The 25,959-nt window shown below is 45.8% G+C and overlaps 1 protein-coding gene across 3 annotated transcripts; it reads left to right on the top strand.

Annotated features, from left to right (window-relative positions):
* Positions 1-12,895: 12,895 nt before the first annotated feature.
* SOCS4 (suppressor of cytokine signaling 4) lies at positions 12,896-21,781 on the top strand. Of its 3 annotated transcripts, XR_014466160.1 has the most exons (3): positions 12,897-13,053; positions 18,593-20,567; positions 20,622-21,781. XR_014466160.1 is itself a non-coding variant. In XM_083166192.1 (2 exons), exon 2 carries the CDS (start codon positions 18,652-18,654, stop codon positions 19,945-19,947), a length of 1,296 nt encoding a protein of 431 aa, XP_083022318.1. In that variant the 5' UTR covers positions 12,896-13,048; positions 18,593-18,651; the 3' UTR covers positions 19,948-21,781. The 3 variants fall into 3 exon arrangements, 2 of the variants coding, with proteins under 2 accessions (XP_083022318.1, XP_083022317.1); XM_083166192.1 differs by having other exon boundaries at positions 12,896-13,048; positions 18,593-21,781; XM_083166191.1 differs by having other exon boundaries at positions 18,593-21,781.
* The last annotated feature ends 4,178 nt before the right edge of the window (positions 21,782-25,959 follow it).

The following is a 25,959-nucleotide window of genomic DNA, read 5'->3' as shown; positions in this document are numbered from 1 at the left end:
AAAACATAAAAACACATTTGAACATGGTGGTGTATGTAGTGGAAAGCGGGCCCACGGCAGCAACGCATCACATGGGAACATCCCGGCCTGCTCACATGTGATGCATTGCTGCCGTGGGACTGCTTGCCATGACATGCACCATTTTAAGGTGCATGCTGCTGGGCTCCAAATAAACAAGAAGGAGAAAAAAGTAAAATAAAGTACACAAACTATTTTTTGACTTTATAATGCAAACCGTTATAAATTTTTTCATATAAAGAGTGTACTACTGCTACGCCTTTTTGGATTTTCGTAATTTTTTGGGCTACGGTATGGACTTTCCCGCTAAGTTCTTGTAGACATTTATGGACTTGTGTCATGTTTTCTTGCATTGTGCTTTCGTCGCTGGACGTGTCAGGTGATGGTGTGTTCTTCTCCCCCTCTGCACTGACATCTGAAATCTCGATGATATCTATAATAAGTACAGATAAAGAAATGTTTACCTTTCCACAAATGATACGTCACTATCCCATAAAGATGATTTGCAGTATACACTCACCATCTACACTGCTGGTGATCGCAATCACTTGGTGGCCCTCTGTGGTCCCTTCCATCGGCTGCGCAGCCTGGATATCATCTATAGTGACAAGGTAAAGTGACATATTACTACCCCTTGTTGTGTGTATAAAACATGTGTTGTTCTGTTGGTGTGCTGGTACAAAACCTTACCTGTTGTACTCTCCTTCTTTATTTTTAGGTTGGAGGCCCTGTCTCTGCCTTCCTCATGTCTTCTCCTGGATTGGATTTCCTCTGAGTAAAAACAAGCAACATGTCAGCAAAACACACAAAATGTAATGGATCAAGACAGTATATTAATAAAGCCACCTAGGGCATTGGACTCACTTCTTTTAATAATTCCACGAATTTTCTTGAGCTTGGCCTGCTCCTTGTGCTTCAGGTCCGACCACCGTTTTTGGAGCTGGTATTTGGACCTTCTTTTCCCAAACTTCTCCTTTATCTCCTTGCATACACGCTGCATAATAATTTCTTTTCTATAATTTGTCTTGGGGTATGTTTTTCTCGAACAATCGTAGTCCCTTCTATCCAGCATTTTGACCATCAGTTCCACCTCTGCAGATGACATGGCGGATGCGCGCGTCACTTTTTTCTCCTTGTTGTCAGCGATTTCTTTATCTGTTGTTATCAGTGCTGAATTGGAAAACAAAGGTGCTGTACTGGCCTCCCCCATATGCGGTGGCGCCAGACCCTCCGACATGGCTCCTCGATGTCCCGTGTCTGTGTGACGCGAAGCACGTGAGTGGGGCGGAGATTCCTGTGCTCATCCAATCACTGTGTTTCAAGCCACGTTCAGCACGAAAGAATATTCCGTCGTTGCTGTTGGATTGATCGGAGCAGCGCAGCGAATTTTCCGGACTGTATCGACAATTATTTCGGTGAGTATTAAAACAAAATGTGTAGTTTTCTATGACAGGGACTTCAATCTGTGGGCCATGGGTATGCTGGGGCTTGTAGTGACCGTGTATCCTATGTCCCACAGAGTTTCAACTCCTGTACTATAGCTACAGTATATCTAGTGGCCCACAGACTGAACACCTGTACATTAAATGGTTTATGGTGTGCTTTGTGTATCAAGAAAATAATATGCCTTTTTATTTTATTTTTTGGAACAGAAATTCAACCATGGCAGAAAAAAATGTCGAGTTCATGAAGGACTTCATTGAGGCCTACAGGGATCAAAATTGTCTCTGGAACACAAAATCCAGAGACCATTCCAATCGGCAGAAGAGGCTATCTGCTCTGGAGGAGCTGGTGAGGGTGAGCCAGACATACTACCCCACAGCAAATGTAGAGTGGGTCCGGACTCGGATTGCCAATATGAGGACCGTCTTTAAAAAATAACTGAATAAGGTTGAGTCCTCAAAGCGGTCTGGGGCAGGGGCAGACCAAGTCTATGTGCCCAGGCTGTGGTACTACGACCTGCTGGCCTTCACGGTGGACCAGGAGCTGCCCAGGGATTCGGTCAGCAACACTTCAAGGAACCAGCCTGCCCCCTCCACCTCCGCGTGCAACCAAGAGGTTTCTGATGACACCATTTGCGGCACAGTAAGTAGACGGATTTTATTTTAAATTTTTTTTTCAAACCAGATAAATATAACAGCAAGTACAGTATAAAAATTGTGAACATGTAAAATTAAAAGGGGGGGTATCGCCCCCTGCAACTGACCTCTCTGTTGGGCACAACAGAGAGGTCAGTTGCAGGGGGCGATACCCCCCCCTTTTGGTTATACATCGTCAATTTGACCTTCTCTGTGGCCCTAATTCTGGTTCTTCTCAGTGGTGGAGCTATACTCTTATCCGCCTGAGAACACAGTGATCAATATTCAGACATCGCAAGTGCATTTACCACATTTTTTGTATTTGGAACTTTTGGTTGGCATTGGTAATCCCTGGTATCTACACTGTTGTAGTCTTTCTGGCGCGGATTATTGTAATATTTTTTGTTGTCTAAAATTAACGGAATAATATCATTCTGCCAATCCACAGCGCCAACACCAATAAAATACTGCATGTATTCATCCCTGTTAATTTAGCACGCATAGATGCATTTCTGGTGTTTAAATTAGTATTTGGTATGTCTGGTATCTAAATAATTAGTTTCCAGAGATGCCAGTCATAACGCCTCTTCAACTAGCTCTCTTTCATCCATGGCAGCAACATGGTGGTGTATGGGCTGCGTTCTTCTGCGTAGATATAAAAATATATGGAAGTCTTAAAAATCGATAGTGATACATCATTGTCATCTTGTTTTGTTACAGCCATCGCTATTTGCCGAGGATGAATCTTCGGCATCGCTGGAGGTGGCATCACAGCTGCCTTCACCGGCCCTCTGCTCCACCCCCACACCAACCGCCACGACCAGCGCTGAACCTCAATCAAGCGCTCAAAGTACAGCAGAAGCACCATCAAGAAGAGGGCGCAAAAGGCCGAGGCAGACTCCAGATGCTGCGGACGTGGCAACCACCAAGATCCTGGAGTCTGCCAACAGATTGATGAGCATGGATGAGGATGATGCGGACCGGGTGGGGAGTGTATTAGCTGACAATTTGCGAAAGTTGGACCCGGCTACAAGGGTGGAGGTAGAGCGCATATTTTATGAGACGCTGTACCGGGCCCGTGTGGGGACTCTGTCCCGGCACACACGTCTCACCGATGAGACCCCTCTGCCTAGGGTTGAATTTCAACCCATCAGCCCAGCTCCTATACCCCAACAAGCGGTATTTCACCCGGTGCAATATCCCCAGTATCAACATTTACAGCCACCAACTGGGCAAAGGCAGCACCAACCGGCAACGTTGGCTAATACGCTCCCACCAGGTCCACCTGGTGGCCCCTTCCAGTGTTTATTGGAAAGTCCATCTCCCTCCCAACCACCGATGGATACAGGGGATTATGGGGTGGGACAAGTTTACCACCATATGTAAATATTTTATATAGTTTATTTAAGTGCATTATTGTTTTAAATATTTTTATGTTTAAGTATTTCTTTATTATTTATTTACTTGTTATTTATGTTATATTTTTTATAAGTTTATAAGTTAATAATTTATATAAAAATTAAAAATTCTGTAATCTAGTTGGTGTCCGTGTGAAAATATCATTTACCATGCAGGGTGACTATAGGGCACAGATATACATACGTACAAAGTACCAGGAGAAATTGGCATAGAAATAGATGTGGTGGAGCAACTACTTGCTAGTACATAAACACCAGTACTGGGTACAGTCTGCACTCCAGGTGCCGTGGCATTGTGCCCTCCAGGAATGCCTGGCACCTGAGTACTACCACTCACTTGCCGTGATTCGGCCTCCACCTCCCCCTCCTTGCTGCAAGAAGACGCAGAGGACAACTTGTGCGGAACTGTGAGTATACAAATTTTATTGGCAAAATATTGATTATTACACACCAAAAAACAATATATTTACAATGACAAAAAGGTACATTTTTAAGCAATCATGTCATTCTGCCACTCCACAGCCCCAACACCATTGAAATAATTCAAGTACTCGTCTCTTGACAACTTTGCTTGCGTTGATGCATTTCTGGTGTTTAAATTAGTTGCCAAAGCTGTCAGACCAATAGGCTCGTCAACAACTTGGCTCTCGTCCACTGTAGCCCCCAGTTGTTGTGTGTGCACCGCTTTTCTGCGCATGTAGTTGTGCAGCACACAACAGGCCAGCACCACTTTGTCAATCTTATCTAGGCGCAGATTGATGGGACTGTGAAAAATTCTGAATTTATTACTTAGAATCCCAAACGCATTTTCAACCACTCGCCTGGCACGTGACAGGCGATAGTTAAAAATGCGTCGTTCCCTGTTCAGTGCCCTTTGTGGGTAGGGTTTAAGGACATTAGGGTGCAATGCAAAGGCCTCATCCGCCACAAAAACAAAGTTCAAACCGTGCTCATTTTCAGTCCGCTCTGGCAGATTCAGTTCATTTTTTTTCAGTTGGTCGTGGAAAAAGGTATTCTCCAGGGCTCCTCCATCTGAAACTCTACCATATTTCCCAATGTCCACAAATACAAACTCGTATCGGGCATTAGCGATGGCCATTAGAACAATGCTGAAGAACCCCTTATAATTATAATAAAAAGATCCACTCTTTGCAGGGGGCATGATCCTGACGTGTTTGCCATCGATAGCTCCACCACAATTAGGGAAATTCCAAAGATCACGGAAATCACGTGCAATATTTTGCCACTCCTCCTTGGTCGATGGAAACTGCAATATAAAAGTATATGCGTATTAATAATCTGTTGGGTTGATTTTAGACCCATCAGCCCTCCCCCATTGCAGCCTCAAAGCTATTACCCGCCTTATCAAAATGACCCCCCACCCACTGGTGTAAAAGATTAAATCAACAGGCATTGTAAAGATATACATATAGGGTACAGGTATGTGCACAGCTATACATATGGGGGACATGTATGTAATTTCCATATTTACCTTCATGTATTTGTCCTGTAGAACTTGGACGATGGCATCACAGGTGTCTGGTATTATCAACCCCAGCGCTTGAGATGATATTGCGGTGGTGAATCTCAGGTCGGCAAGGGTCCTGCCTGTTGCCAGGTAACGCAGCGTTGCCACCAGTCTCTGCTCTGCAGAAATAGGCCTCCTGAAATAGGTGTCCTCTCTCTCTATTAAAGGGGTAACCAGTGTCAGCAGCTCCATGAAGGTAGCGTCATCCATACGGAGATAATTCCTGAAATCATCAGGATTGTTCTCCCGTATCTCCTGTAGCAATGGCATGTGGGAGAAGGTGTCTCTCCTCAGAAGCCAGTCTCTGGTCCAGCAGCTCCGATTCTTGGTCCTTTTTCTTTTTTTAATAGCCCGCAATCTAATGGCCATAGCAGCCAAAATGCACGCACGAGCCTTCCTTCTCCTCAAGCTCATAATTAAAAAGGCCCAAATGCACCGATAGACGAACGAACGTACGTACGTATATCCAGTACAGCTAGCAATGATCTGAATAGTCACGGCTCTATTCACTGTACTACACGAACGATTCTTTGTTCCGTGATCACGCCTCGTTTTGGTATGCTCTTTTAAATCCAGCCCATTATGATAATGTTGTGTACATTTTTATCGTGTGAATAGCCAGAACGGGAGAGTGTGTACGGTGGTACAATCTTTTTCTTGCGATTTTTTGGACGGGAGTACATCGGACGTCGCAAGTAAAATTGTACATATGTGTACGCGCAGATCGGTCGTATGTTTCGGACGGCCGAACGTGTATTCGGTCGATCGAACGGTCGCAAGAAAAATTAAATTGTACATATGTGTACCCAGCTTTATGGGAATCACAAGAGCTGACTCAGACCCATTGACATTAAAGCTCATCCGACATTTCTTTCTGTGCCAGGATTGGTCAGTCATATCTGACTTAAAAGTAAAATAACAATTAGCTGCAAATCAAACTAACTAACACTAGAAGCTTCCTTTCCATTTAATTGGCATAAGCGTAAACTTTGGCATTGTAAACTTCTGTGTATGGCACGGCTTCTTGGCCATTCAGGGTTTCGCTGCCCGGCGTCAGCCGGAGCGTGTGAAGTAGCCCTAAAGGTATAACTTCCCATCCGGTTGTGTCTCGATCTCTGTGCGGGATGTACTAACATACATCGCCACCCCTCACCACGCCCCCGCCGCAATGCTAGCACATATGTACTAACATATGCGGCTAGCATTTCGGTGCGGTGACGGAGGTCCCCCGCGATACCTGTGATGTGATATGCGGAGGGTCTCCTCCACCTCCTGGGCTCTGCGGTGGTCCCCAGCGTCTCCTCTTCCCCCCCCCCCCCCTGCAGCTGAAAGGACATCCCCGGCTGTGACATGCTGCTGGGGGAGGAGAAGCAGCACGGAGGAAGGGGAGGGGGGAAGGAGTCTACGTGTTTTGGACTAGGCTCCAACCCAGATGCGACCCAGCAGTTGTCCCCTTTTACACCATCTCCTGACATTATGCCGGGAAGGCGGGGCCCCGCGACGCCGACCGACATGCTGGGGGCAAGCCCAGATCCTGGGAAAGATGCTGGATGCATTGTCTTTCTGTGCAGGGTAGCCACCGCCCATGAGGTGAATGGATGCTGCACACAGGAATCCATTCACCTCCTCCCCGCCTCCGCTGCTGTCTGCATTGTACCACACACAGAAGCAGAGGCTGTACAGAGGCTGAGGTCCAGAGGTATTGGCTCCCCTATTTACATGGCCCCTGACTCCCGGTAAGCCCATGTCCGAACCTGAACATTTGCCGGGTCAGATTCCCAGGGAACAGGACCTGGGTTATTTTTTACTCTATTTATACCAAGTCCTGGCCTGGAGTGGAGCCGCAATAACCCGGGTCAAGGATCTGGTTTAAAAGGGGTATTAGTGGAAATGGATTGCTATGGGAATGCTAATGTGACTGTACATGCGCATGTACTGCATACACACTGCGTCAGGTCGCCCAGCTCTCATTACCTGTATTCTGCACTTTTACATCTACCCCATATTAAGTACGTGTCAGCCCAAGGTGTTGTGTTCCTGTCTCAGCTTCGGAAAGGGGTCACCTGCATCCTGGATAATTATGCTTAAACCTGATGCTTCTGGAAAAACCAGCAAACTGTTGTCTGGTTCAGCTATACAATGTCATTTTTGTATAACCCTGCTCGCCATGTATACATGTAAATATTTCCTTAATAATCCCACTGTAAATGCCCTTGGGCGTGTTTTGCCATAACACCTCATTACCAGAAGCCCAGGTGAGTTTATATTGGTATCACAACACAGGGAATTATCGTTCTCAAGTTTTCATACAACATTAAAAAAATAAGTTATCGGTACTTATGCTGGGGATAGATAAAGCGAGTATTGTTCTCCTTTCTCGTGCTGGCTAATAATGATCATTTCAGGGTCTCTCTGTGACTTTATCGAAACACACCCCCCCCCCCCCCCCCCCCCAACAGACACATAAACATTCATTTTGTGGCCTGAATAAGTTATCCGCCTGTCAGATCATCCAATCTAGTGACATGAACAAGGTATGTTAAGCCCCACACACACTAGGCAACCCTGGCCACCACCAATATAGTTAATAATATCGACTGTGGGTGGTCGATATTGAGTGTACACAATGAATGACATTGGTAAACTATATAATTCAGTGATGTCACTAGGATCTGCTGAGGTCATTGAATGATATTGGGTTGCCCTTTCTAAACAATATATTTTTCAATATCCTATAGTATGTATAGGGCTTTAATGAGGTGATGATCGGCAGCAGGGCAAATGCAAATGCAGCAGGGCAAATGCTGAGAGAGAGCACAGGGAGGCAGAGGGACTTTCCGGCCCCTCTGAGAGTGTGCTGCCTGTCCCTGGGGGCCCCCACAGACTGCTTTTTAAGAGACTGCTCCGATTTATAAAGCAGTCTGTGGGGGCCCCTAATGTGTAGGGGCCACGGGACCACCGCCTCTGTCACCCCTTGGATAATCCAGCCCTGGAGCAGGACATCCTAATCAGCTGGATACACATTACTGCCCCCCTGTGGCCAATCTGTTGTATTGCCTCACATGATGGTTTCCTCACCTCTAATCTGTTCTTTTTCTAGTGACAGTCACTTATACCCCGTTCTCACTGCAGGCAAATTCCTGGGTCTAGCATGTCGACCCAGTAATTTACCTTTTAACACAGTTTTTTTTTTGCAGTGTGAACTGTCTGCGTACCCGGATCTCATACACGGGTAAAACCCTTCTGTTTACCCGTTTTTGAGATCCGGGTATGCAGACACGGGTTGACCCGTTCACACTGCAAAAAAAACTGTGTTAAAAGGCAAATTACGGGGTAGAACTGCTTCACCCAGGAATTTGCCTAGCAGTGAGAATGGGGGTCCGTCACCGCCGCTTGCCGGGTAAATACTGTGTAGTTCACACTCGCAGTGACAACAGGGCAAGACAGAGCTGCCTTCACTGCACAACAGCCTCTGTCAGTCCCTCAATATGCTGGTCCGAGCAATTTCTCTCAGGGCTCCTGCCTTAGGTTAGGGAAGGCCATCAACTATTGATGTTCCCAAAACATCAATGGTCGGGATGTTTTGGGCATCAATTGGCGAGGGTCGAATAGTTTTATGCCATCAATGGACGGCATCCGATTATTCACTATATAAGTCACTATTTCTGTAATTGCAAGAGAAATTTGCCTTAGGCGCTGGGGATGACTGTGATGTAACTCGATGCCCAGCAGCCACCACGTAGGAGGGTTGCCAACCTCCAAAATAACAGAAACCAAAACAGAAATGTGGGGCGCTCTTGGGTATCGGGATGAAAGAAAATTTAATCAACACAATGTTTAAAAAGTATCACAAATTTATTACACAATAATGCATGGAAAACACATACCAAATGGTACTAAATGACTCTAGACATATGAATAAAGATAAAAATAAATATAAAAATACAAATAAACAAAAAAAAAAAAAAATAGCAATAAAAAATGAAAAATAATAAATTAAAAATAATGAATAAAAAAGAATTGCAAATTGAATAATAAATTTAAGATTGGACTTTGCAGTTAATAGATGTCAGCACATCCAACTTTTTAAGGTGCAATTAATAACTTAGCGTAATCCACCAATGTGGATTTGATCTCCTTTACCCTTTGATAGGGTCTGGCAGGTAGATATATATAAAAATCTACTGGATGCAGTTCCTTGTAAAGGTTTATAAGTCCAGTTGTTTAATTGAGACCGGTTTTATATTTATATCGCTAGTGTGCACACTTAGTATTTATCAAACTTAACTTTGCAAAGCAATGATGCAGTTGAAGCGAGATTGGGAGCAAGGACTTCTGTTTATTGTTGTTGCATATGAAACAGTGTCCGTCCTGTCCCCTTTCAAGCTCTTACCAGTGGTTGATCAGCTGGCGTATTTTTCAATTCTGCGCTGAGTGGAAAACTCAACACTACAGCGCCCGCTCTCTCCGTCCTCCGCTCGGCTTTAAGGTAAGTATCGCCGGTCTGCTGGAAATGGCATCTGACAGTGACCGCTTTCTCCTGCCTCTTTCTCCGCTTGAGGAATCACACGGCGCTAATGGGAGAAATACAGCTTGAGAAACCACACAGGTGATCAGACAATGAGAGACACCTGAGCTGAATTAAGAGACCAGCATTTAAACAGACCTGTGAGGATACACCTCACACTTGGTTGACAAAGCCGCCCAGTGCGCGGCGAAACGCGTTCCAGCATTACCCAGGAAAGACGCTCTCATCTCCACAGCACCTGCTTGACGCTGAGCCGACTACTGACACCCCCTCCAAGCCGCCGATTACATCACTGTCCACGGACGCTGTGGCAGAGCGCCGTGTGATTCCTCAAGCGGAGAAAGAGGCAGGAGAAAGCGGTCACTGTCAGATGCCATTTCCAGCAGACCGGCGATACTTACCTTAAAGCCGAGCGGAGGACGGAGAGAGCGGGCGCTGTAGTGTTGAGTTTTCCACTCAGCGCAGAATTGAAAAATACGCCAGCTGATCAACCACTGGTAAGAGCTTGAAAGGGGACAGGACGGACACTGTTTCATATGCAACAACAATAAACAGAAGTCCTTGCTCCCAATCTCGCTTCAACTGCATCATTGCTTTGCAAAGTTAAGTTTGATAAATACTAAGTGTGCACACTAGCGATATAAATATAAAACCGGTCTCAATTAAACAACTGGACTTATAAACCTTTACAAGGAACTGCATCCAGTAGATTTTTATATATATCTACCTGCCAGACCCTATCAAAGGGTAAAGGAGATCAAATCCACATTGGTGGATTACGCTAAGTTATTAATTGCACCTTAAAAAGTTGGATGTGCTGACATCTATTAACTGCAAAGTCCAATCTTAAATTTATTATTCAATTTGCAATTCTTTTTTATTCATTATTTTTAATTTATTATTTTTCATTTTTTATTTTTTATTTCTATTTTTTTTTTTTTTTTTTTTGTATTTTTATATTTATTTTTATCTTTATTCATATGTCTAGAGTCATTTAGTACCATTTGGTATGTGTTTTCCATGCATTATTGTGTAATAAATTTGTGATACTTTTTAAACATTGTGTTGATTAAATTTTCTTTCATCCCGATACCCAAGAGCGCCCCACATTTCTGTTTTGGTTACTATTTCTGTAATGTCACATCATCACAGCTGATGGCAGGTGATAGAATGTTTTATAGCCCTCAATGTTTCCTGCCTTATAAGCAGGGCTATTTTTCAGCAGGCTCCAGCAGGAACTGAGGCCCTTATTCTAGTTCACTCTTTCTGACAAAATATTTCTTAGATGGACAAAACCATGAGCACTGCAGGTGAGGCAGGTGTTACTTGTGCAGAGATAATTAGGTTTGGGTGGGGTTTTACACCTGCTTCACCTGCGGTTGCACATGGTTTTGTCTATCTAAAGGTGCGTACACACGGGGGAGATATATTGCTAGCAATATATTGCTTGCAATATATTGCTGAGCAATATATTGCTCAGTGTCTCTTCTTCAACAAGCGACCAGAGATGGTCGCTGTTGAAAAGGAACCTCTGCTGGGGGTGCCGCAGAGGTAATTAGCTGGTCGCAGGAGCAAGCTCCTGCGACCAGCGATTACAATGGGGCAGAAAACGGGAGCGCGCACCCGGAGATTTATCGCCGGGGCACACTCCCACTCACTGGCAATATGGTCGCCTGCGACCATATTCCCAGCGATTATAGCACCTATCTCCCCCGTGTGTACACAGCATTAGAAATATTTTGTCAGAAAGAGTGAACTAGAATAAGGGCCACAGTTCCTGCTGGAGCCTGCTGAAAAATAGCCCTGCTTATAAGCCATCAATGGTCATCCCTACCTAAGGTCACACTAGTGGCGTAGCTACGTTTTGCAGCAGATGGATTGTATGACTGATTGTATGATGGATTGTGAGTAGATTGTGTGTCCAAAAACCACCAAGGACTGCCGGGGATTTCAAGGGAAATTGTACACAATCATGAGCACAATCAATCGTAAGATCGATCTTTCTGATGTATGGCCAGCTCCCAGATGTTTGCTGTCCAGCACTCACTCCATCAGCTGATTAATAGCTTCAGCCCAGATCCTACTTCTGCCAAGCCTTTAAAGTCATTCCTTTAAGCACCAACCAGTCACATCAGGCGCATAAACTGCAAATGCTTCGAAAGCTAGTCTGCTACCTTGTGATTGCCTCTGTGTATGTGTGTGAGAGAGAAAGAGCTGTAGATTCACTCACTGCAAACAGATGACAGTGTTTCGGTTACCCACGGACACTAGCCATATATATATAGACGATCAGCTACTGAGTTTGAAAAAACTCAGGAGCCCGAGGTGTGCTCCCTACCACCAGTGCTGTGCCTAAACACGTGCAAAGGGGGCCGTGCGATCGAATTGGGCCATCTCCCGAAGGAGACGGGCCCCGTTTTTTCCCCTAACCCCTCTCAACCATAAGGCCGAAGAGGGGAAAATAGGGAACGGTGGGTCCTCTTCGCCGAAGCTTAGAGAGACCCTCATTCCTCAACCCCCGGAAGGGTTAGGACGGTGGGTACTCCGCACCCGAAGGTTTGGAGAGACCCTCAGTAGACTTCCCTCAGCCTTGCGGCTCGGGGTCGTCCTCGGGGGACCGAAGCTCTCCCCAAAAGGCGAGAGCTTCGGCACATTGGGGAAATGGAAGGCCCGAAAGGGTTGACCACACTACCCAAAAAAACGTGTCAAAACTACAAAAAACAAGGAACGTGAAAAGTGACGAACGTGAGAGGGGAAGAGAAATAAATAATAAAGATACCCTAGCCAGAAGGACAGGGTGGGGGGTGTGAAAAATTGTCCTACCCCATCCAAAAGGACGAGGTAAGGACGTGCAGCGCTACCTGAAGGGAAGTGCGCAGTGCAAGTGCCATACTAGTGCATGGTGATTTTGGGATTACCCGTGCATGTTCGGCACCCCCGAGTTTCCCCAGGGGCACAGTGCAGCCTCGGACTCCAAGCAACTGACCGATCAGCGTCCGACCAAGGTTTCTCTGTTCCCATCGTAGGGCATTAAGACCCAGTATGCCTTACCCACCACCCCAATACTTGTAAGATACTGACAACCAGAGGAAAGCACCCTGCTTTATCCAGTGGTGTGGTACTACAGGTCCCAGCATTTCCTGGCAGCTAAGGGCTTGCAAGGCATGTAAGTGCTGGACAGAAGCAACCTTTGCTGTAAATAAATGACATAATAGTCTGATCAATATGCTGCTTTCCTAGTGTAGGCAGTTTTGGCCTGAGTAGCTAAGAGGTTAATATTGAAGTCCCATGCTGCTGCAGTGCATGCTGGGAGGGGTGACTCTGGGTAATGTAGTTCTGCTGTGCACAGGAAATGGCAGTAGCAGCCTGGGCTGTGAGATCCTGCTTCTCTTCCTGTGTGGTTGCAAAATTCACTTGTGTCTTTGTTCTTCTTTCTGCTACAGAGACAGCAGTTGGCATGTGACGGCTGAGCTGGGAGGTGAGGTAAGAGAGCTGGTCTGGTCCTGTACAGGGGATGCTACTGACTGATCATGATGTGATAATGTGCTGGTGGTTTCCTATCCCTCCCCTCCTCTTCATGTCCTGTAATGTACAGTATTATTCTGTACAATAGCTACTGTCATTCCTAAGTGGCTACATCTGTCACAAAGTATCAAGTCTGATCTGAATGTCCCTGTCTAGGGGCTTCCTCTTGCTTGGGAAATAGTATTTATTTGTGTGTATATGTCCATGTATGTATTTATTTTTACTTTATTGAAATGTTTATTTGTGTGTTTTTTTTATTGTATTTTAATTGTGCTATTGATTGCCACATTGGATCACAAAACTGACAGTTAGGGTTAACTTTTATTTTAAATGCTGTCTCTTCCATGTCACTGTGTCCGTCCTCCTGTCTGTGTCATGTAACTGTACTAATGTCACCATGATACATAAATACACAGTTTTGGCAATATAATGCACTTTTATTATATTTTTGGGGAGTACTGATCATTGCCGGGTACCACCTGTCTGTGCATTGTTGGTATAATGAACTGTCGCATAGATAGGAGACTGGAATAGTCCCCTTTTGCTTCTCCGTAACCCAGAGCTGACACTCATATTCTGCATGGTAGGAGGAAGGATTGGCAGACGGATGATGTATACTGTCCTATATTTTCCTGAGCTGTACATATTACAGCCATGGGTGAGAAAGGGGTGTTATATCAGTGTCTTAGGAATCTGGGAGTTTCTGTTAGGTCCTTGCATGGAAGTAGATAGAAAAAAATGACATGTACAGAAATAAACTTGTTTTGCGTTGATATGCAAAATTGTGTCATCTTATACATTTTTTTTTATTTTTTTTTTTTAGAGGGGGACATGTAAGCCCCTCTGGCATAATTCTATCTGTGCTGCATCTATTCAGGATGTATGACTTTCCCCGGGAAAGTCTCATCTGGGATTTGCATGACATTGACATGTAAATATGTCTAGTATATGCTTTACTATTCATTACAGTAGAAATTTAGGAAATGGATGCAGGATTCTATGTCATTTACCAACAATGCCAGCCAAAGATCGATGAATAATGCAGCACATTTCAAGTAGAACCGAACGTGGAAAATATTAAAGGGTGGTATTCAATGTGTGGTGACCCAAACAGGGCATGTTTGACAGATCTCCTTGGTTGGTGCAAATGTTTATTCATTACTGGCTGACATATGTTAGGTGGTGGAGTATATACTAATTGAGGATATCTGTAATACCTGCAGTGTCACGGGTCCATGAGGAAGACTAGAGTTGGCAAATACTGCTGTGCTAGTCCTTGAATGTCTGAACAATTCCATTTAAAAGTTATTCAATGCACTCTGCCAGATTTCTGTAAAAGTCTGTTCTGAGATGCAGGTTCTGCCACCCCCAATATACGAAGTACCCGAGACGTTTCTATACAAGTTGTGTGCGTATTCCAATTATATTGACATATTCTGAGATTCACCAGTGGGTGAAATGCCAGTAATTTGATTTGATTCATTTATTTGCCCCATCATCTTGTTGCCTGTCACAATTGGCCCTTAGTAGTTTTTCCGTGTCTGTTCCTCTATATATACGAAACGAAGTCCGTATATAGTATACAGATTGCATGAATGATGCTATAAGAAACAGGTTATTGCCCTAACAGTTACGATCAATGTAGTGGCAGGTGATAATGCGCCAGCCAATCAGATCCCAATTGTCAAGTTTCAGGCTGGGTTTAGAAAATGACAGTATGGAGCCAATTGGTTAAATGCTAACACTATGGCAAGGCATGCTGGGATGTGTAGTTTCACAACAGCTGGAGGGCCGCAGTTTGGACATGCCTGCTCTACAGAGTCCCGTATACAGTCTAAAATCACACCACAATTGTCACTGCACTCCTATGCTCCTGGGCTGATTGGCCTACCCAATTATGGCATTACATCCTCTTATACTCCTTTCACACCAGAAAATGCAGGGACTTACCTGAGAAAATGGAAAATGTCCCTGGATCAAGCAGGGACATTCCCGGGTTGCCCCCTTTCACACCATCCTTGTCCCTGCATTTCCTGGTGTGCGGAAGGGGCAGTGGGGTCCAGACTGTGGGGATCCGGGCAGCGGCGGCTGGGCGCTTGTAGCAATATTTGTTGGGCAGAGGGGCGGGAAGCGCCGCTGAATTTGAACACATTTAGAAACGACTGTCAGGGCACGGATTGGTTAAGAGCGTCCGGCCAGTCTTTTCAATATTTTTCGAATCCCGCGCTTCCTGCCCGGCAAACAGCGCTAGAAGCGCCCAGCCACCGCTGCCGGATCCCCGCAGTCTGGACCCTGCTGCCTGGACACGAGTAAATACCTTTCACACCAGCCAGTAACCTGGGCTGGTCGCGGGAGCAACCATGCTAGCCAGCAGGTTAGTCCCCAGAAATTTGGCCCGGGAACCTTGCACACCCGCGCTAGTCGTTGCCAACCCGGGAATTTCGGCTGGTGTGAAAGGGGTAATTATTATCAGAATAGGAGACCTCCCTTTAAAAACCCTCATTTCTATTATTATCTAACTTGTAAATAAAACAAAAATAGTAGCGAAAAACAGCAGGGAATCCAGAGTATACATTATTATAATAATAGATCTATGCATGAGACCTGTAAATTACAATTTCCATCCCCTTCACACACCCCCCCCCCCCCCCCTGCCTCATTGAGATTCTCTGCACAGTTTCTCCAGCATGAAGTCACCAAAAAAAAAAAAAGTAGGTTACTGAAGCCTAGATAATTATTTCTCCCAGAAGCTGATTTTTATGAATGAGATCATTATAAATTCACGAGCTCCTTCCATTCAGGGAGATCTATTCTGTCCTTCTTGCTCGGTTTCTGATTTCTGGAGGTGTTTTATCTTTTTATTATAAGAAAATGATTATATATAATATATATTATGGTTGATCTTTAGCACATCAATCTGTGTGGCTCAGTCACGTCTCATCCTTTTATCTTATTTTATTTGTTCATGGGGTTTTTGTGCTTCCGGCAGCAAATATTCAGCCGAGTGGACTTTCCCGTCTCTTCGGCCCCTCAGACTTGTCCTGACTTGTCAGGCTGGTGACTGTGAATAGATATTTAGGACACAAAGAGCTTATCCCTTGAGGGTCCAGCTGTATATTCATTGTGACTTGATATGATCTAGAAACATGACTTTTTTTAAGAAACATTGGAGACTTAAGACAACTGGCACACTGGTAACCAGGCTGCCTAGCAACTAATCAGATATTTGCTCTGATATTTCCCCAAAAAATATATACTGGTTCTGATTGGCTGCGGTGAGTTACACCGGTACCTGCGCAACAGTTTAACAAATCTCTGCGATTGTTATATCAATCGAGGCAATCGTTTTTGGGGCTATTTTACTTTTGCCTTGGGGGTGTCACCCTCCGCGATGTTGATTCTAGCACATGCTGGTCTGTATCTCAGCGCTGAGATACATGCCAGAGTGTGCTAGAAGCAACAGAGCAGAGGGTGACCCCCCCCCCCCCCCAAGGCAGGAAAGTGGAACTGCAGGGGTTGTGACAGGTACAGGGTGTTAGTGTGAACACTGCAGAAACTGTTACCCACAAACCACAGCGTACTAACTTAGATACAATGCAAATGAAATTAAACTACGAGCTGAAACAAGAACATCCTCTTGGCGTTGGAAGAATGCAGCATCTGCGCTGAACTCGGGAGACACATATAGACTGGGTTTTAATCACGTGCCTAACAATTCCCAGAAGTCTAGTTCTAGAATTTCGTGTGTAAGGTGCAAAGCATTATGGGTAGTGGCATCATGTACGAGCAGCTTGTCTGTACTGCCTGTACTACACATGACTCATGTCCACAAGGATATGGGAGGTTTAGGAACTGGGCAGAGTACCCAGTGGAATTATATGGTGGTTCCCTTACACTCGCTATGACTGACTACTTGATTTGCGATGATTCGTTTTTAACGTGACTTGTGCAGTGTGGTTGCAGTCAGGTTCTGGGACATACCTAAATTTGCTATTCAAAAGCCCTAGCCTCAGTATGGGAATAAAAATAATTCTACAACAATTTATAAAATGCAACAGAAACCAGACGATGATTGTTAGCAGATTTTTTTTCTTACGTTTTTTTGCTAAATTCACTTGTGAACCTTCCGAATTATTCCATAATGCAGTCAGTGGTGGATTTTACCCATGGGCTTCCCCTTCCATTGTAAAATCCACCACCCAACTCATACTCATACACCAAAAATCCCAGATCCAACCCGGCATTTGGAACAAGGATCCAAGCCGGGTCGGATACGGGATTTACCCCATTTACACTGCGGTGCCTACCAGCAGTGTAGACGGAGGCGGCGTTTGGAGATGGCATCATCTCTAAGCGCCGGGACCACGGTCATACCTGCCGGGACCGCTGATCGCCATGCTGGGGGCAGCCCAGCACCAAGGTAAGCTGCTGAGCTGCCCCCAGCCCCCGTGCAAACCCCCCCCCCCCCCCAGCTGTCTTCCGGGAAGTGAATGGATGCCGCACGCAGGCATCCATTCACCTCCGCCGCTGCTGTCTGCAGAGTATAGCAGACCGCAGCGGAGGCTGTGTGTGCCCCCATCAGCATACGCAGGTTGGACGTCCCCCATTCATGTAAATGGGAGCCAGGTTGGATGACCCGGCGTACCCATTTACACCGTCCTCTACCCAGGTCCTAGCCGTGTACTACCCAGGTCAGGACCTGGGTAGAAGTCCCGTGTAAAGGGACACGCGTGACCCATTTACACCGTCTCTGACCTGCTGATAACCCGGGTTTTTGCGGCAGTGTAAAAGGGGTAACAGTGTTCCGTGATCCAGATGCGGTCCGTGATGGGTGTGGGTCATAGAGTAGGCTCAATTAACATCGACCAATAAAGGTTGACACCAGAAAGAGGTAGACGTTGCTAAATAGACAGGGTTGGAAGGGTGACGCAAGCATTAGGTCGACATTGGGAAAGTTGACAGTAAAAATGTCAACATGAGTTTTTCATTTATTTATTTTTGTTCCTAATGTCGACATGGACTCTGCCTAAGTGTACTGTGTCCCCTCGCGTGGCTCGCTGTGCTTGCCCTGCTTCGGCGATGTGCCACGCTGCACTCGGCACACTATTATATTGTCCCACCACACCATAGTGGATGGTAGGGCATAAAATACCGCCTGTTGGCTAAAAAAAAACCCTGTCGACATTAGCCATGTCAACCTATTTCAGGTGTCAACCTTTTAATTGTCAACCCAATGTATGTCGACCTTAATTGAATGGACCTAGTGATCGTATCCATTCTGCGACTGCGCTGGCTTCCTATTGGTAGTTCATTGCCAGTCTAAAACCGTTGTTTTTCTATTAAACGCTTGCTTCCTATTGGTAGTTCATTGCCAGTCTAAAACCGTTGTTTTTCTATTAAACGCTTGCTTCCTATTGGTAGTTCATTGCCAGTCTAAAACCGTTGTTTTTCTATTAAACGCTTAACTAACCTTTTTTATTATTATATCAATATACAGATACATACTGGATCGAGAGCGACACCCAGCACCCATAGGAACAATTATTTACAATTATAATGGCTGAAAACATCGAGGATAAGCTCAGCAATCTGGACGTTCGACCCAAGAGCGTCCGCAGCCGAAGTGTGGACAGAAAAGATGGCTATGTTTGGAGCGGAAAGAAACTTTCCTGGTCGAATAAAAGTGGCCATTCATCTCAAGGGGACACGATGTACGCGGTGGAGAAGACGGATGGCCCTGCCAAGAGCCAGGAGAGGACCCACAGCTGTTCCTCTATTGAAATTGACTTAGACCACTCGTGTGGACATAAACTCTTAGGCCGGTCTTTGAAGCAGAAATTGCAAGACGCCGTAGGCCAATGCTTTCCCATAAAGGTTTCCAGCAGCCGCCATTCTTCCGTCATGTCTTCCAAAAGGAAAATTCATATAAGTGAATTAATGCTGGACAAGTGCCCATTCCCCCCGAAATCTGACCTGGCCTATAGGTGGCATTTCATCAAAAGACACACTGCCCCCGTCAGCCAGCCGCACAAGCAGTGTGTGGTGAAAGATGCACCAAAGGTGGAACCACTAGCCATGGCTTATCATGACTCTGATGGGTCGGACAGTATCATCACCAATGAACAGGACCCATCCTTCGCTATAAAGACGGGCACAATGAAGTCCGTCACCACCAAGGCCTTGAGAAGCAACAAGGAGGACAGTGACCTGGACTCAGACGATGACGTTCTCACACTGTGTGCAAGTTCCCGCAAGAGGAACAAGCCCAAGTGGGATATAGACGATGAGACCTTCCAAGAGGTGACCCCTCCAAAATACCACACCCAGATAGATTATGTCCATTGTCTGGTTCCAGACCTTTTTCAGATTAATAACAACCCCTGTTACTGGGGAGTGATGGACAGGTACGCAGCAGAGGTCCTCTTAGACGGAAAGCCAGAAGGTACGTTTTTACTTAGGGACTCCGCACAAGAAGACTACCTTTTTTCCGTCAGCTTCAGGCGCTACAGCCGCTCTCTCCACGCCAGGATTGAGCAGTGGAACCACAATTTCAGCTTTGATGCCCACGATCCGTGCGTGTTCCACGCTCCCAACGTCACAGGTTTGTTAGAACATTACAAGGACCCTAGCTCATGTATGTTCTTCGAGCCCCTACTCTCCAGCCCTCTCCACAGGACATACCCCTTCTCCTTGCAGCACATATGCAGGACAGTTATTTGTGGCTCCACGAATTACGATGGCATTGACGCCCTTCCGGTTCCCCCTTCCATGAAACTATACCTGAAGGAGTACCACTACAAGTCCAAAGTTAGAGTCCGCAGGGTGGACCTGCCAGAACGACATCAGAAGTGATAACTAGGCATAACAATATTGATTTTTAGTTTTTAAATATTTGTTACTGGACACACTTGGTGCCAAGGAAACTGCCAACTCAAAACCAACTCAGATGGTTTGGGGGGAGGGGAGGGTCATTAGCTTTCAAAGTATCCTACAAAGTGACATACTGGCTTGTATTGGAAAAGACCCAAAGAGAAGTTGAATCTCTACCTTTTTTTCAATGACGTGTTTCTAATAATTATGTTTGGTGGGCTCCATTGCTACAGACTTGTATTTATGATTATAAGGAGGCTTTTTTCTTGTTTTACCTGAGGTACTTTGTTGCTTCTAAAATGTTATTTAAACCAGGAGAGAGCTCCGGCACTGCTGAAGTCATGGCTGCAGCGGGGGGTGGCCAACCAGGTCCACGAGATCTGCTAACAGTCCGTGTTTTCCAAGAAACCTGTGGATCTGTTGAATGTGTCTTTTAGGAATGAATGCAGCACAAGTTTGGAAATGTGACCGTAATGACTGCACCTGTGCACCAGCTATGTGGTCTGGGAAATGTGGCAGTTAGTGAAGACTGCACCTGTACACCAGCTAGGGGGTCTGGGAAATGTGACAGTTAGTAATGACTGCACCTGTGCACCAGCTAGGTGGTCTGGGAAATGTGACCGTTTTAATAATGGTGGCACCTGTGCACCAGCTAGGTGGTCTGGGAAATGTGACAGTTAGTGATGACTGCACCTGTGCACCAGCTAGGGGGTCTGGGAGATGTGGACAAGTGGTGACTCCAGAGGTGGGGATGCAGCACAGATAGGGGAGGCACAGCAACTGCCATTTTAAACTGACTCCCTGGCAGTTGGTGTGGATCCCCTATTTGAATTTTGAACTGTGCTGCATCCCCTCCTCTGCAGCCACCACTGATGTGGACTGTTGGTAGATCTTGAAGACTGTTTTTGCCACCCCTGGTATACAGTCTTCATTCTACATATTGATTTTGCCAACAGTGTCGCATGCTACAGTGTGTATGGTCAGCTGGCACATATTGAGGACCCTATTGCCAGGAACAACAACCTGCCACTTAATGAAATAATTATATATGCATATTGGACCTAATTCTGGTTCACTCGCAAAGCACATTTGGTTTAGAGAAAGTTAGATTTGGGTGGGGTTTGTACTTCAAGCTGATCTCTATATTGCTGTGTAAAAATAAAGCAGCCAGTATCTACCCTGCACAAACAGCTCACCCAAATCTAACTCTCTCTGCACGTTACATCTGCCCCACCTGCAGTGCAGCATGGTATTGTCCATATTGTCCATTAGCAAACCAAATGTGCTTTGCGAATGAACCTGAATGAGGCCCATTCTCTGAGCCCCATAGGATGCATTAGTGTTTGTTTGCAAAATGACTACTAGATTCTGATTGGTCTGATTTTTGGATTATGTAACAGCACATTTGTGGTTCTAAGACCCTAGCGCCACGATTTATAAAACATTGATGCTACGCATTACCGTGTCTCTTAAACAGGACATCGGCCAGAGATAGGAGTACCAGTATTTTTATTTGTTTTGTATATTACCTTTTTGTTTGTTACGGTATTTATTTGTATTTAATAATATGAATAGAACTATAAAATGGCCTTTGAATGCTGAGGCCACCTCCCTTAGCCTGTCATGTTACATCAGAGGTAACAATTTGGGGGATTTTTAATATCCACTATAACCAATCACACGCAGAATATACTAGTGGTCACTGTAGCTTATGGTAAACGTAGGATGGTGTGAAATAAGCCATTAATGTCACAGACTTTCTCTATGCATCCCCTCCCTAAGCCATTACAATTCCAATAATAAATTCTGCAATCTGTCTCCGTGTTTCTCGTGTCTTTCTCGCCCTCGAGCGTCTGTCTGTGTACAGAGAGATTGCAATCGGTTTCTTGTGTGAACTACAACTCTCAGCATCTGCTGGCTGTTGATTGTATGAGAGTAGCAGTTTGCACTGCCGACTCCTCTTCCAGTTACCCGGTATTCCTGTTCATTCCGCCAGTTTCCTACAGTCTATAAACATTTCCATTACAATGGGAACATTTCACACTCGGCCGATTCCAGCCCTATTGCTGTACAATATATGAAGTTCTCCGATCTGGATGTAACAGGTGATTACAAGGCCAGAGCAAACCTGAACCCAGATGTAGGTCTCTGATTTAATTGTTCTAAACAATGTCAAGGTAGAACCAAGATGCACCTGGCTGTAAAGCTGGGAATTCCTCCTTGTCGTCCCCCCCCCCTGGAACCTCGTGTTAATAATGTGCCCCCCAAAATTATATCTCATGGTCGCACGTCAGTACTTGGCAAGTACGTCAGTGTGGGGGCCTTTGGTTTAGTGGTTGGGGAACCGGGGCAAATGACCTCAAATGCTCCTGGCATGTTACGCAGCAGCTTCAAGATGACTGGGACATTTTGTTTGGAGGCTGGAAACCTGCTGCTGCCCACTTCTTTTATTATTATTATTATTATTATTATTATTATTATTATTATTATACTTTATTTATATGGCGCCATAAGGGTTTCACAGCGCCTGAAAGGAAGCCTTTTATTTTATACTAGCAGTAATGAAAGCAGAAAATGTTCAAAGTTGTTTCTGCCCAAGATAAAGTCTATCTATCGATCATATAACAAATATGAGTGCTGCTAATATAAGAATTCTAATCAAGGAGGTACCGTCGGCATAGCTAAATATATTTTGGGGTAAAAGGTAAAAAAAAAGGCCCCTGCTTTAGACCATGCGCTGTGCAGTTATGCCCATCTTAAATTGCCAACGCTTGCACTGGCCCTAAAGGGGGTGCATTTGATACGTCACTCAAGACCGACTGACTTGAATGTGGCACAGTGATATTCCAATGATGGTGAATCTCGTCCATGAGCGATAAATCCCGAATTGCGGTGTGTGCGGCAGGCTGAGTAGCCGAGCGCTGCAATGAATCTTTGGTGATCGGAGCCGGTGCTGATGTCAGATGCTCTCACTGAAAATGTCTGGTTTTATCATCTGCATTGCTGCAAATTCGCAGCCCTACGAATGGGCTTGAATTAGGCCCTCTGTCCGAGGTCAGTGTAATGCACCAAAGTCCGGTTGAATGGACTTAAGTATGAACTCATTGAGAGGAAGTGACCCTTAGAGGGGTCACACATTCCATTTGCTAATGATCATTACTGACTCATTGCCTAATTGACAGGCAGCCTTGCAACCTCTCAGTCCAACAATTGAGATGACTCACCCGGGAGACCCCTATTACAGGAACTGTTCCTGTCTGTCCTTGTGGACCTTCCACTGTGATTGTAAAATCTCACAAGTATCTTTTTGGTTAGAGCACAGGTTCTCAAACTCAGTCTTCAGTGTTGCAGGTCTCCTCACAGAAATAATTAGCTCCACCTGTGGTTCTTTTTAAAATGTATCAATGAGTAATGAATGCACCTGCCGGGTGACCTGGGAACCGTGAACTGTGTGGGGTCCTGAGAACAGAGTTTGAGAACCCCTGGGTTAGAGGTTTGACAAGTGCACGGAACCTTCTCATAGGGCTGCTATAGAGGGGTGATTATCAATGGGTAATACAGAGGTTTGTTATCAGTGCTCCTATCTCTCCGCACCCTCATAGGAAATTCTGGTAATGTTTTAGAACACAAATATGGGGGCTACGTGACAAAGGGGAAGATGTATCAAACCTTCTAAAAGGTACCAGTGGGGTGTTACCTATAGGAATGAATGCGATGCCAGCTATCATTTTATCGATTGTACTGGTTGTTACGAATGGAATATGGTTGCTATTGGCGACTACGACATTTTTTTACTCTTTGGAGGATATTTATCAAGCCCTTCTAAATCGCATGATTGCAGCATTGTAACATCCCCACATACCTGATATTGTCCACCCTGCAATGGGTTATGGTCGCTAGGTCGACACTCTTGTCGGTCGACATACGTTAAGTCGACCACTAAAGGTCGACACCTTTAAAAGGTCAATATGTCTTTAGGCCGACAGGGTCATTAGGTCAACATGAGCAAGGTAAACAGTCAAAAGGTCGACATGAGTTTTTCACGTGTTTTGTTTTAGTCGACATGTGCCGACAGGAGGTATTTCATGCCCTGCCATCCACTAGAGACTATAATAGTGTGCCAAGCGGAGCGAGGCACCATGCCCTAATCATGGCAAGCACAGCGAGGAGATGTTGTGAACCGAATATGGCATTCGGGACAAAAAATTGGAAAAATACCCATGTCGACCTTTTGACTGTCAACCTTGCCCACCTAAAGCCTGGTCGACTTTTTGTCTGTGTTGACTTAAGGCCTGTCCACCTTCCTTTGGTCGACCTAATGATCCCAACCCGATAGATGGGCCTCCAAGTACTGAACGCTGCCAGTCAGTATAATTAGAACCTACATCTACAGATCGATTGTCAGATTGGGCCGGTTGGAACAAACACCTGGTAATATCTGAATGACCGTTTTCCAGCATTTCAAAACAAATGGTCAACTGTCATCTGCTCTCATCCATTGCCAGGATTTTATTCCAACCAGCCCAATCTGACAATCGATCTGTAGATGTATGGTCAGCTTAAGACTGAGGTGCTTGGCATCATCATGGCCAGGAGTGACATATACCAGACCAGATGGAAGGCAGATAACCGCCACCCCGGGTGCGCACTTAGTACGTTGCGAGATGCCGAGACAGATAGGAGGTAAGTGCTGGGAATTTCCTATAACCTGATCCTGGAACATGCACGGAATGACTGTCTCTTGGGGGAGGAAGCTTTCAGAGGCTACGGGCGGATTCATTGTGCAGAAGTCAATACCATTTCCTCCAGTCATACACAAACAGCGCTGGCTCTTACAGAAAGCTTCCGCTCAGACTGTAAATGGCCGTGAAAGGTCGCAGTCCAAGCTGGCCACAACTGCACAGACTGAGCGTGGTCTGGTCACACACACGCATACCTACACGCACACACGTGTCATGTGCACCTGCATGCTATGTGCAGTGGAGGCTGCCAGTTATTGTGCTCTTTGCTTCGATGCTGGCCCACCATTACCCAGATCCGACCGATACAGCTTACGTGGTCCAGACGTGGGTGGTGGGACTAGGTTGCTGGTCATACTCTCTCCGCAGTCCTATATTGTGGCTGCACCTATGGTAGTGCAGTGACCTAATGATGTCACCTAATGATGTCACATGCACCTCATGCAGTTTGCAAATAAATTCTGGCACTAGTGGAATAAAGCTACAACAGCTGCCTAGATGGACCCCGTACCCGCCAGCACCTCCTGGAGGCTAGGTATCGGTTGCCCTAGTCAACCGGTTATTCCTCCTATGCCTAGGTCTGGCCCTGTTCACACAAATTTAAGAGCCTAGTACTTTTGTGGGCAAGGCCGACCTACTGCGCATAGCGATACGGGCACACTTCCAGAGATGCCAAGTCCCAGAACAGGGCGGGTCATGAATACCCGCACAAACAGGGCCGGTGCTAGGGTGTCCGGCGCCCTCCTGCAAACCATACATTTTGCGCCCTTTCACATTGCCATTGCAACAAGCTGCAGCCCGATTGTGGGAGTGTATGCAAAATGCAATCCTATGGAGGATCTTGGGTGCATGTACATGTATGCATACACCATCTCAGTGCTGTGTCTGCAAAATGTTGCAGGCACTAAAGGGGAGGCGGGGCTGCTGCCTGTTCATCATTTGATTGACAGCTGACAGGCGCAGGGAGCAATGGGTAGGGGGCGGATCCGGACATGACATGTCATCCAGGCATTCACAGAAGACAGCGCTACATGCCTCAGCGCAAGTGTCCATGAGGAAGAGGGGGCAGGTCGCAGGAGGAGGACAGTGTGTGCGCGGTGCAGGGAGCTGCTCAGCCTCTCCATACTGCCGCCCGCTGTCAGACAGGTGCTGCGGGCGGCGTGCAGGAGGCAGTGACAGTGAGGGCTGAGGCAGCTTTAGCAGAGCAGGGAGGGAGACAGCGCCTTTTCAGCATGGTTCCTCCCTGCTTTGCAGG

The sequence above is a fragment of the Crinia signifera genome, chromosome 12 (genome assembly GCF_055691185.1).
Source record: "Crinia signifera chromosome 12, ASM5569118v1, whole genome shotgun sequence".
NCBI classification, from domain to species: domain Eukaryota; kingdom Metazoa; phylum Chordata; class Amphibia; order Anura; family Myobatrachidae; genus Crinia; species Crinia signifera.
Note: the sequence above shows the minus strand (reverse complement) of the source record. Positions and strands in the feature narration are given on the sequence as shown.

Bases quoted from the DNA above. Each gene is read 5' to 3' on its own strand.
- SOCS4 (XM_083166192.1), top strand. From the start codon at position 18,652: ATGGCTGAAAACATCGAGGATAAGCTCAGCAATCTGGACGTTCGACCC.